The 13431-nt window shown below is 42.1% G+C and overlaps 1 protein-coding gene across 6 annotated transcripts in view; it reads left to right on the forward strand.

Moving 5' to 3' along the window:
* Positions 1-5817, forward strand: part of RBM20 (RNA binding motif protein 20) — a 100567-nt gene extending 94750 nt beyond the window's left edge. For all 6 annotated transcript variants that reach the window (XM_064663281.1, XM_064663282.1, XM_064663284.1 and 3 more), the window contains 3 exons: positions 714-833; positions 1566-1687; positions 5580-5817. In XM_064663281.1, coding sequence (XP_064519351.1) covers positions 714-833; positions 1566-1687; positions 5580-5690 — 353 coding nt within the window. In that variant the 3' untranslated portion in view covers positions 5691-5817. The remainder of the gene's footprint in view (positions 1-713; positions 834-1565; positions 1688-5579) is intronic.
* Positions 5818-13431: the final 7614 nt, after the last annotated feature.

Here is a 13431-nt window from a genome sequence, read left to right on the forward strand (position 1 = left end):
GAGAATCACAGGAAAGGAGAGCATCATTTCTTTTCACTGGCTATATCTGCCTTAGCAAATCAATCCAGTGTTTTACACACCTTGAATCTCCTGCTGCATCCATTAATGTTGGTCAGCAGGGACCAACCATCCCAATCCTTCTAGCCAGGAACCAAAATCTTTTAGTGGGTAGGGGCCATACAGCAGAAACTGTCCTTTGGAGGGCTGAGGATGGGAGAAGAGTGGATCCAGGGAGAAGATGATAATGATGCTGGAGGGATCCTACAAGAGGCAGGTTCGGGGATTTGCTGTTACCAGGTCCTGCTGCCCCCACTATCTCAGGAGCCACTTTGTCAGCCCAGCTCCATCACTGGTCAAGCAACTATCACATGTGGTTACAGAGCTGCAGTCAGACCGTGCTTGTGCCGGAGACACGCGTAATGTTATAGCTCTACTTAGAGATTAAAATATGAAAAAAAACCCCCAAACATAACAAGAAATTAGAAATAGAAAAATGGTGTACTCAGAGAAATATGGGTGACTGCACAGTGTAGTACAGCTGTTGGAGTTGCACTGATTTGAATGGAAAAGCATTTTTTCCCAAAATTTACTTAATTTTTTTTCTCTCCAAATTTTACTTCATTTACGGATCCACCCAGAAAGTGCTCCCAAGAAGTGTACAAAAGTCTCTTTAATAAACTGCTTTCATTCAATATATTTATTCATTTGTTAAGCAAATTCTAGGTACCTGGAAATGAGATCTCTGGAATACCCGGAGGTGGAATCTAAACAAAGGCACTCTCCACCAGGCTGGGAACAAGAGGACGTCTTCACCGAGCTCAGCATTCCCCTGGGTACGTTGGGCCGCCCACTGCAATACCCAGGGCTTACAACAAGATGTCACTTTAAGGCTACTTGCTATATTTATTTTTCGGAACAGATGTGAGGAGAGTGAAGGAACAGGGTATATGACAGAGGGATAGCTGTTGAAAGAAAGGGTCTTTTGATTATAGATCATTGCTAATTTCATTCCAAATGAATGGCAAAATGTAGCTGTTAATGTCACTGGTGAGGTGAAATAAGTTCCTTTGAATGATATATGAAATACATATGAAAAAATACTTAGTAATTTACAAGTCTTTGTCATAAAATTATTGACTATCCTTTCAATATAAGCAAAAGTATTGGGTTTACTGTGTAAATACTGATTATGAGTAAAACACTTGGAAGAAGTACATCCTAAAAAGCAATTTTTGTAATTTAGGCATGAATTTACTGCTCATAAGTACTATTGCTTTTCTAGCCCTTGAGGTTACAGAGTGAAGTTTCCAGTCAATATTATGTGTGAGAAAGTACATTTTAAAATATGTATACCTAAGAGAGAAAAGAAAGGTGTATTTGCAATGCACAGGATTTTAAACTGCAGCTCAGTATTGCAAAATTAGGGAAATTACAGAAGTGAATCCAGGATTCAGTCTTCCTGTCCCTGTCACTAAACAGCACCTTTTTTCTTTGAAAACAAGTTTATTGTGGGAGGGGTAAGGGTTTCAACTGGCACTTTAATGTAATTCAGAATTTCTCAATAGGTGTGGAATTTGTGGTGCCTAGAACTGGCTTTTACTGCAAGCTCTGTGGACTCTTCTACACAAATGAAGAGACAGCAAAGACAAGTCACTGCAGGAGTACTGTTCACTACAAAAATCTTCAGGTAAAAACAGACTTGAAGCTACCTACAACAAGGATTCTGTGTAAGGTAGAGGATGCAACAAAAAACTAGCTTTTACTCTGTGGACAGAATTCAGATGAAGTGAAATTCAGATAAGCAAACTTTTCAGTAGTTCCAAACATTAGCACACTGATTTCTCACTCACAGATCCTTGAAATGAACTTCTGAATCATAAATAAAATGGGGTCAGGTGATGGTTTGGTCTTCTAATCTACATTTGACCCTTGTCACTAGCACAGCATGCAACTCAGATCTTTAATTCTCTGTTCTTGGGGGTCCCAGACGTTTCTGTCGCCAAGAGTGAGCCCTGCAGCAATCTTTATTATATCTTAATTTCAGGAGCACTAAGCATGTCACTTGTTCAGTAGTGTTGCCAGACTTATTTTTGCCCTGGTGTGAATTTGTGCAGCGTGTTTCAGCACGCAGTGCTCCGTGACGCACAGGCATTTCCTGTGACCCGCTGAAATCACCCCCGTGCGCTGCAGAGCAGCCACACAGAGCACCACTGCTGAATAATTTCTATAAGGACATGCACAAGCATGTCATTACTTGTACGGTTTCCATAAGAATATAACATGAGCATGTCAGCAGTTGACACTAGCACGCAGAGAACACGTGTGCCTGCAGTTCAATGAAAAGACCCTGCCTGTATCGCTTTCTGATGCACTGCGTATAGGATCAGTCATGAGCAATCACTGCCCCATGCTGAGGACTCCTCAGAGAAGGTGGCTCTGCCTCTCAACTCCAGTCCCTGCCTGTAAGCAGGGGGTGTAGAGTGCAGAAGACACTTGTGTTGGCATTCTCACTCGTGTTGGCATTTTCATACTCTTAGCAAAAAGTCATGAAAGAGCAAAGCACAGCTGCTCCTCCTTTCTCTGTTCCTTCCCTCTGCCCACAGTAAATACTGTAACTCTGCTTCTCTTCAAGTAATAGCTCTCTTTCCTTAGCTGGCTAGTAGGCATTGAGTTTTCCAGTGATGCTCAGAGTCAAATAATTTCTCTGAGAGAATTTTCTTCATGACTTTCCAGAAGTTCCATAACTGTAATCATAGAAAGGCCTCTAGCTTACAAAGACTGGGCCTGCAGAGCTGTGATGCTTGCTCATAATGGATCCTCCAAGTGCAAGTTTGAAAAGCAGGTGCCCGGTTTGCATGCCTTTTTGATGCTTCATACAAAAAAATCCAGAGGGATGCACCAGAGGTGGCACCACTCAGTGCAGACTGTGTATCCTATGCAAGTTTGTCCTGAAGAAACTCATACTAAAGCAAAGGTAGCAACTCCAGCCCCTGCCCCTGGAAACCGGTTCCATGGGAAGAAGAGGAATTTTTTTTTAATTTTCTAAGTTATTTCGTTTAAGTCATAAGAAAAAGCAGTCCAACTAAAACTGACTTAGTGTGAAAATAACCTCTTTTTCTCCCTGTTATGACATTTCCCTTGAGTGCTGTGGTTGATAACTAACACTGAGCGGAGATAAAAAAACAAAGACTATAAAAGCTGTTAAAAATAAATCTGTCAAATGTGGTAATGAAAACAGACTGTTCTGTCGAGGCCTACCTCTTATCTTACTAAATACAGGAAGTAAATATCTCGGCCAACTTTTGCCTGCTCAAGTGGAAACTTAGCAAATTTTAAATAATTGTTCTGTGTTACTGGAACCCTTTTAGTTGCAATAATGCTCACTTATGCACTCTGCAAGAAATGTCAGTCTTCTCCTGTGATGATGCAAGTTAATGAGTGTATCCACCAATATAGGAACTTGGAACTATGACTGCATGTGAAGCTATGGGAGTGCTGCTGCAGACTGTGTTTCTGTTCTCTTGCCTTCATCCAAATACCACCTTCTAGTGACAACAACAACGTTACAAATCCTGTCACGGCTTTGAGTCTTTTATAGCTGATTTGCTACTTGTTGTCTTTCATGTGATCTCCTTGAGCCACATGCAAAATGTATGTTCAGTGTTTGGATTTGAATGCAAAACTAAACAGCTGGTTTGCCAGTTTTCTTCTAAAAGTCTTTTTTATATGATGACAATTTTGTCTTGAAGTAAAATAGTCAGCTTCATCTGAGTATAATGTCTCTTGAAGAATAGCAATTGCTGACAAAAAATCAAATGTTTCTTTGTCAGCCTTGCAGACTTCTTGCAATTTTCAGTTCTCTTCAGCTTAATAAATGATTTTCCCAGTCAGTGTTTATATTCATAGATCCCCTGTGTTTTCCATGTACAAAAAAATCCATCATTTGGCCATCACTACCACAAAAAGCTGTCAGATTCATCTGGTGGAAGCTACCTTGGCAACTCAGTGCAGCATTTTATCCTATTTTCCAGGCATTCATCAGAACTTGAATTTCAATGAAAAAAAAGGCACAATTTTTGCTTGACTGCCATTTTGCTACAAATTAATCTGAATCTGTGAACTTCAAAACTGGTACTCATGGTAGATAAACATGGTGTATAAAACTCAGTCTTATTTTGGTTGGTAATCATTAAAAACCAAAAATGCATGGGTTATCTAATCCAATGACAAGCGTTAGTGATTTATTACAGTCCATGGTGTACAGAACATGTCTTCCCGCCTTTATGGACCCTATATCTCTGCATGATATTGTAATATTTACTCTGGCTTTCTGCCACATGGAATTTTGTACCCAGAGATCAAAAATGAGGGTTGTGTAATTTCCACAGCCAAAACTCTATATTCTGAATAACAAGGACGCAGTTGTCACTTTGTCACTGATATGTCCATTCATTAACAGCACTGAGACCCTTTCAGATGTACCTCTTACACAAAACTTGTATTTACGTGACAGAACCTGGCAGTCCTAACACAGCTCTTAGTGTTTTTACATCCATTTTACATTTCACCTCTTCCCCATGAATGCCAAAAAGCAAACTGTAGTCTGGGGGAATCCTACAAGTAGATAAAATTTTGCAGTGATGTGGGATGGTCTTTTCAAAACAAATCAGAATGGGTAATTAGCTAGAAAAGGGAGTTTTATGATCCTAATAATGTGCAGGTCAGTTATTCTTGCATGTGATAAATGTGTAAGTCATTAATAAGAATACCTCTCCATGATTATGCAGGAATTTCCCACGTGTCTCTACACCAGCTGCTGCTGAAGAAGCTTCTTTCCATCCATTTCTATGTCTGCTGACCATGAATAAATACTTTGAGCACCATTTTCAGACCCACACCCATTCATCATCCATTTTGTGTGCAGCTCTGCCAACTAAGAGGACTGCCAAAAGGCTGAAAGCCTCACTGGCCATGTCTGTTTTTTTAAATCTCACTGAGTACTTAAAGCAGTGAAAGGCTTTATCTTTGAGAAACACAATAAATGTAAATACTCCAGGCAAGCTGCTAAATTGTGTTAGTTATTACTGAGTGTGATTATTCCCTTAAAACAAAATGTACGAAAGGTGTATCTGAACTGGACACACTGAACATGTAATATATATGCTTTAAATTGTGACTCTGAAATTGCATCTGTTTTCTGACATACCAGTACTTTCCTAGCATAATTCAGTTGACTCAGTGGAGTTAGTTCCTGCTCTGTAGCACACGGGAGTAGAGAATAGGTAAGGTCAAGTTACACAGTTAGACTGATGGGAAGCAGAGGCCCTCCTAGTTCTGTCACTAATTCCCCTTGTGGCACAGAGTGGACCACTGAATTTCTGAGGCTCTGAGTGTATTCAGGTAGTTTGCCTGACACAGCCATATTTCCTGGCTTGAGCTTTCACCAAAGTGGGGCTTCTGTGTGCTTTCTTCCCTTTTGACATGATGGAAGAGTGAGAGCTCTGAAAAGGTATAAAGAATTCCACGTTGAATATTTTCAGTTTTGGTAACAGTGCTTTGGTTTTTTTATGTGATTGCAGAAGTATCTATCCCAACTTGCAGAAGAGAGCCTGAAAACGAAGGAAGAAGGCAGCCATCTGCCTCAGGATGACACTGGCATTGTTCCTCACTTTGCAAAGAAAAAACTATGATGCAGATGAACTGGAAGAGCTATAATGAGTGAATGCTGATATTTTATTTTTTTTTTTTAATTTCTATGATATAACTGTCAATTTGCACTGTACAGAGAAGGGGAAATAAAGAGCATGTTTCCATGCATCTATGCCCAGAGTGCCATTAAAAACCAAAATGCCTGAAACTGTTTCCCACGGTGAAGCAATGCTGGCATATCTGTAAGAAGTGGAGCAATTCTTTCTCACACTCTGCGTGCTGGGAGTGGTTTCCTAGATTAAATCAGAATTCTCAGGGATTCTTAAAGTTTTAATTCTGATGTAACACATCAGGTCAGGCGGAGTACTTAGAAGCACTCAGCATCCTCCAGTGGACGCTGGAAGGAAAGGAGATGTGACTATAAATAGGCTTTAATGTTGCTTAAAATATCTTCAGCCATTTCACTCATTGCCCCAGTGAGAAGTAGGATTTGCATAGGACATTTAAAGCCATTGTGTTAAAACTAGTGAGTAGATGGCATAATGTAAACCCCATCAGCATCCACCTCCATGTCTTAGAGCTTGGTGAAATGATAAAATGTTTGTGTTGTTAAGTACTGACTGTACAATGCAGGTATTGTGAACACTGAGGGAGCCACAGTCTGTCCCAGGGACCTCACAGCCTGAACCCAGTACCGCAAGAGCAGTTTGAATGCACGTGCTGACAACCAGCCCACTCTGGTTTCAGCATTTTCCATAGCGTGGTCAGGATGTTCTCCAGGTACCACTGTGTTTGAAACTCTTGTTTTTGATAATTCTAAAGGGTGCCAACTTTGAGTCTTACAGACTTGAAACTCTCACGAGAGGCTTTTTAAAGTGCCACATGTTTGGACCATGTCTCTTTTAGACATTTTACTCAAGATCCTTGCTTTTGGGGTCTTTTTGTTTTCTTTAAAGCTTGCTTTTCCTCAGCTTGGCAACACTGAATTTTCCTGATTTTCATGGAAAGATGCCAGAATTTTAATATTGTTTTTGTATTTTATTTCCCTGAATTTTTTAAGGTGAATACAACTACTGATGGCTCACAGAGTGCTGCACTGAGAACACAGGATGCACCAGCAGCTCTGGCATTATTATGAGCTATTGTTTCTGCACAGTTGTTGCTTAGTATTTTGCGAAGTCCCTTTGAAATGCACTGTACAAGTTTCTGGTTCATTTCAATAGGGCTTTGTGTACTAAAGTGAATACTCATGCAAACCATTGCCAGAATTGATCCCAGAGTTTATAAAATGTCCCATGCAATCTGGGCAGATGGGGATTTGCAGGCGCATTTCCATTCTCTGCCTGACTCTAATATTCATCACGGTATGTTCTGTAAAAATTGCTGGTGCTGGATGTCCTGTTTAGATGTTGTGCAGAGGAAACAGATTCTATCCCTCTCTAATCATTCTATCCCTAAGAATGACATGGATGTTGCAAAATATTGCAAAGTGGCTAAATTGCCAAAACTGCTTTCACCAAAGTATTTGTGCCCTTATATCTTATGCCATGCTCATTCTCTGAGGTACCCTGTAGCCAGGCAGTGTGTCTCAGAGGTGCCTGGTGTTGTTGCCTGAAGCCCTGCTCCATTTCATGGCCTGTGCTTTCCACTCATTTTTACCAGAGGTAGGTTCAGATTTCATATTTGGAATTCCTGCTTCTTGCAAGTTGAGGGATTCTTTGCATCCCAGATTCAGACAGGGCCAATCCAAAAGAAAAGGGGAAATGAAAAACGTTACAGCCTAAATCCTCCTTTGTCCAAGCTCGAAGTATGTGAAGACTTGGGTCCATCTGTCATTTAAAACAACCTACATTTTTTTTTTGTTTTTCCCCATGGGGAAAAAAAAAAACAACAAACCAAAACCAAACCAATATTGCAAACCAGGTATTTTTCCTTCAAGGGTTGGGTTTTTCTTTGACTGTTTGTTTTTCACATTGCAGTGAAACTTGAGCACAGGGCTGTTAGGACAAGAGCTTGTATTGCAGGCTGTAAGATGATGAAAATGGCAGTAAAGATTGTGCAATTGTCTTCTAAAGTGCAGCTCTCATGTATCATCTGAATATGAAGTTCCCTTCATGCCCTTCAGCACAAACTGAGCACCGGGGAAGGAAATCACTACAAATGCAAGCATCAAATCTTTGAAGCTAACCCTGCTATCAAACCGGGGCTCTCACCGGCCTAATGGGAGCTTGTTAGACCATGTGGTTAAGCTTAATTGGACGTGAGACATAGCTGACTGTATATCAAAGTCATATGCCTCCAGCAACTTTATCCCCAGGTAACCTCAAATGAGAAAAGTATCACTGTTATTATTCTTTATTTGTATTGCAGTAGAAGCTACAGGTCCACTGCCTTTATTATAGGCAAGGCACAATTCCACAACAAAGACTTTCCCAGGCCAAAGAGCTTTAAATCACACTTTCTGAAAACAGACAACAGGTGGATACAGGCAGGCAGGGAAAGCAGCAGGTAACCATGAGATTTTGACTGGCAGCAGAAGAATAATTAAAATGAGTGTTTACCCAGGGGCTTATTTTTGGATTTACAAGAGATGATTCAAACTACTTTTCCCCTTCTCTAGTTCTGAACCAAGTTCATTCCCATTATTCACAGCTTGCATTTAACCTCCTTTTTTTTTTCCTGGACAGTTGCATTAGAAGTGCAAAATCTCATCTTGATATAGTGGGTCTTAGAAACCTTCCCTATTCTTAGGGTTAGAGTTGCTGTTAGGGTCACTTCAGTTTTGGTCTCCATCTGGAGCTCCAAAAGCTGGAGTCTTGACCAAGCTCACCAGGAACTGTCTGGTCTCCAGATCCCCTGCTGGGGTCACGGGTGCAGGCCCTTGCTTGTCACTGAGGAAGGAGGAGGCTCTAGATGGCATCTATGCCCTGTGCAGTTTCCTCTGCTGGACTCAGATGAGTGATGCAGAAGCAGAGCCCAGTCCTGAAGACGTGATCAGACCCAGACATTTGTAGAAATAGATTGGACACCCTGTCCCTTTGAGTTCTGTCCTGATACAACAGCAATCTTTAAAATCCTGCGAATGGCCAAACAGGCAATTCTTCTTTCTGAGAAGGTCTTTTCTCCCCCTAAACCTCAGCATTTGAAAGCAGTTAAAAGCAATCCCAAATCTCAACGAGCTCCTAACAATCCCCATGTTCAGTTTTCAGCCCGATGCACTTCGAGAACTCGGAGATAATCTCCTTCCCTCTCCAACAGGCCATCATGCAATGCTGACAGGCACTCAACTCCTCAACTTCTCTCTACTACCTATTTTGCTGAGGAAGAAGGCTACTGTAGGCAGCCCCTTACCTTCCTCAGCTTGTGTAAAAATGTGTTGTTTCTTTTGGTTTATTATATTTAAAATCTTGACTTTTTTTAGTTGGCATAATTCTTCATCACTATAATCCACGCTGTTTATTTATATATCTATATATCTATATATATATAGCACAAAGAAGGCTCAGGTCTAGCCAAACAAATATTGATATTTAAAAAGGAGCTTCCTTAATATATACAAACCATTTCAACACATCTCAACCAAAGATTGCACTTTTTTAATAGGGACTGTGTTTTTCAACTTTGTGAAATCTGTATTGATCTCAAATAGTCTTTAATGTCAATCTGCAACTTACTTTCTTTGAAGTAAAAATTGAAAGAATTTAACATTTGCCCCATAAGATTAGACAAAGTTTCATATTGGCTTTAACACTAAATTAGTGTTAGGCTGGTTATATTCAGGGTTTTTTCTATTCTCTAAGGATTAAGGCTGTGATTTGTTGAATTATACTTGAACTGGACCAGATGTACTATTTATTGAGCTTATATAATCTTGTTAATTTAAGTTTTGGCTTGTAAACAGTTGGAATTTGTTAGTACTTGTTTAATTATGTAGGAACTGTCACCAGTATTAACTGATCTGTGTAACTGATTGCAAAGTGTTTCAATTTGTGTTTCTTAAAAAGAAAGATTTTAATAAAGAGAATAATAAAGCATATACATTGGTGGGCAGTTGTCCCAGTAACAACTTCTAGCTTCCCAAGGGATCTGTTAAAAATCACAAATGAATTAAAGATAGTTTGGGGGGTAAGAAGGAAGCAGGGGGACAAAAGGTTTGCTTTTAAATATAATTTCTACAAGTTGTGGTTCTTAGCAGGCAGCTCACACTGTACAGATTGAGAGTGATTGCCATCATCTGGTGCTGAAGTTGAAGTGAACACATCTCAGTGGTTCACTCTGTAATTATTATTAATTGTTATTACCCACTCCTGTCCCTCTAGATATGTCCTCACTTCCCTTTTTCTCTTAATTTGTGACTGAACTGGGCAAGCTGTGTGTCCCCACTGGCTTTTCTCTGTCTCCATCCAGGTTACCTTCTCAGCCTTCTGAAAGTGCCATATAAAATCTTCCCCAGCCAGGCACTTTCTCCATCTCATCTCAACCTAAGTCCCCTGTTTGCCCAGTTACTCTGTTTCCCTGTGCTCTCCCTCTGCCTTTGCTGGTTTTTGTTCTTTTCAGCAGACCTTCCTCCCTGGTGTGCCCCCAGCTGTACAGGGACCTTTCCCGCTCTCTGGCCTTCTCTCTGGCTCACCTCCATTGCCAGTATTCAGAGCTCCTGGGAGGAAATAAAGCTCAGTCAGAGTGATGTAAAGACACACTTGTACTAAATATTTAAAGAATGCAGTAAGGACAAAAGCTGAGGGGAGTCTTTACTACGAAATTTGCTGAATTCGTTCAGTGGAAAATACTGGGAGGAAAACTGAGACAAGGCAAGATCCAGTCCTTGTGAAGGCAGGGCATAGGGCACTATCAAAGCACAAACTACACCTCCCACCACCCACTGAGGGAGGGAAATGGATCCATCTGCCCCACTGAAAAGCTAAGGAAATCAGTCATGGGCAAAAAATCAGTCATGGGTTTTCTGGCTCCCCAGTTCCTTAAATCAGTGTCTCTTGTTTTGCAGGTGAGGTACACAGGTAATGTATTTTAAGCACAAACAGCTTCAGTTCTTCTGTCCTGGATATGTTGAAACCTTCTTTTATGTGACACTGTCTCATTGGATCTATGAATCCCTCACTCTAGAAATCAGGCAAATTGACATCATATATCCGTAACAAAAAAATTAAGTTGAAACCGTGGTGTTCAAACATAATGTTTCAAGTCCAGATTTTGTCACACTTCATTTTCTTGCTGGAAAGGGGAACTCAGGTCTGAAAAACTTCACAGGTGAACTCCAGTCCGCACACAAACACCAGCCTGGCCTTTTGACACAAGGCTGTGACTGACCTCAGTGGGACAGCCAGGCTTTAACCCAGCTGTCCTGCCTGACCCACAGAACAGACCAGGTCAAGGCTGTCTGAAAACAGGAGCCCTCCCTGGGAAGCTGACCGGAGGAGGGCAGGGGTGTGCAAGGAGCTGAGGACAGTGCTGCCTGCTTTGGATTAGGCTGATATGGGGTCAGCTGGTGGACACTGCCCTGGCACATCAGCCGGGCTGATCAGCAGCTCCCTGCAGAACATGCTGGTCCTGTGTGAAGCAGCCTCCCTCTGCCTGCTTTCCAGCACTGAGGCAGCCTGGGACTGTGCTGTGTTTGTGCAGGTGGCAGCAAGGGCAGCCCCAGAGAACAGGTTTGCCTCTGTTTCCTTTTCTACATCTGACTCTGCCAATCTCCGCTTATCTGTGTCAATAGGTTGGGCTCTCCTCGTGTGCTTGGCTCACCTGATGCAATGCTGCAGCATGAAACCATGACAGCATGTGGTATGTATTCGTGAAGGAAAAGTTCTCCCGGTTGTGCACAAAATGGGAACCAGGGATTCTTCCTAAAACATCTTAGTAGAACATCTTAGATGAAACAAAGTGTCTCCTTTTCCCTTACACGAAAGAAATACCCATAAGGATCAACATTCAATGGCATGAAGCTGTGTCGGGTGACTTAGGTTTGATACTAGGAAAAGGTTCTTCACCCAGAGGGGTGGTTGGTCACTGGAACAGGCTCCCTAGGGCAGTGGTCACAGTAGAAAGCCAGAGTTCAAGAAGCATTTGGACAACAGCACATGGTGTGAATTTTGGGGTTGTCCTGCACAGGACTCAAGGTTCCTTGTGGGTCCCTTCCAAATCAGGATATCCTATGATACGATATGAAATGATTCTCATTGCAGGACCCGACTTAGTGGCCTGGTGGCCAGAAATCCTCCCCAACTCCCCTGCCATGTCTCACCTCCCTTTTGCTTGCTTTAGTGGAGCTATGGTACATTACAGCACTGTACAATCTTTATGAAACAGTCTTGTACTAGCCTGACGTATTCACAGCACCACAGAAACATGACTTCCCAGATGCTGAAGTGAAAGAAGCAGAGGTAGTTTCCGCCTCTTCCTTCCTAACTGTCCCCGTTTACTGCAAACATGAGGGTCAGTAGGGCCCTGGTGGGTGTCACAGGGGATTGGGAGCAGGCAGGGGAGTGGTGGGGCCATCAGGATCCTTCTTCCACACTGTGAGAATGGTTTTCTTAAAGCTCATCTGCACACAATTGCATCAGCCTACTGCAGAGTGAGTTTTCTAATCATATACCCAAGGTGATTAAAGCCAGCAGCTGTCTCTTTTCAGTCACATCAGGCCTGTTCTGGTTAGAGCATCATTCAGGAGCAGTGTTCAGCTACCTAATGTAACTTTCTTTAAACTGAAATAGAACTGTATGTCACTTGTTAATTAACTGGGTCAGATCTGAATGAGTGGGCATGTCTGAAAGCTTTTTGTGAATTAGAAAGCTACATAAGGCAGGCTGAATCCAGCCTATTTAATGTTTAAATAATTGCCAGATAGAGTTTTGGCCACTGTTTCTCAAGGTAAGACAAAGTATCAGCAGCACAGCCCTGGGTCAGGAAGCAGCTTTTTCAGCCTATGCCTTAGAAACAAAGGTTCTTCTTTAAAAGGTGTCCTCCCCTTGTTCCTGAGCCTTGTTTGAGAACATGTATATTAGTTCCACCTTCCTTAAACATTGTCTTGGTGTCTTTAGAGAACACAGGAAGTCTGTTTTGTTTGTGGGTTTCTTCTCTGGCTGGGCTGTTTTTGCATTGCAGCTGGTTTATCTTTGGCAGATAGCAACGTGTTCTTGGCAGCAAACTTTCACCTTGAGCTCAGGGGGCGTAGTCACACTGTATTTTGCACACCTGTGGTGGGGAACTAGGAAAAATTTGCCTGTTTCTGTCGCTGCTGAGATGTAAAAACCAGTTTCACAGCAGTGCTATTAGTGTTTTGTAGAGGCCCTGGCTCCCAAGACTTGAGCACACTGGAGGGCTGCGTGTGTGTGCATGAGCAAGACTCTTGCTGCCCTGCATGGACTTTAGCATTCAGCGTCTGGCAATTGGGCGTACTTCACCAGCAATACAATCACAAGTAACATTGTTTTGGTGTGTGCCCCAGTAGAGCTTCTAAATCTCCTTATCTACCCTGCTCACTATTACTGCTCATAACACTGTCTGTAGGTAGGTGCTGTGATGATGAGCTTGCTGAGCCACTCCCTGCACTGAGACATTCACAGGGACTGGCGTTGATGTTCCCCGAGGTGCCCTTGCCACCAAATGCAGGGTCTCTGGAACGAAGTCAGACCTTACATAGGTGTTCTCGCAGCAGAATAAAAAGACAGAACACTGAGACCATCAGGAAGAGCAGCCCAGGTCTGTCCTGATGCTAATGGGGATCAGCACCACTCCAGCTGAGCTATTCCAGTGCCTTTTTCCATCTGA

This window comes from Pseudopipra pipra, chromosome 8 (genome assembly GCF_036250125.1).
Source record: "Pseudopipra pipra isolate bDixPip1 chromosome 8, bDixPip1.hap1, whole genome shotgun sequence".
Classification (NCBI taxonomy): domain Eukaryota; kingdom Metazoa; phylum Chordata; class Aves; order Passeriformes; family Pipridae; genus Pseudopipra; species Pseudopipra pipra.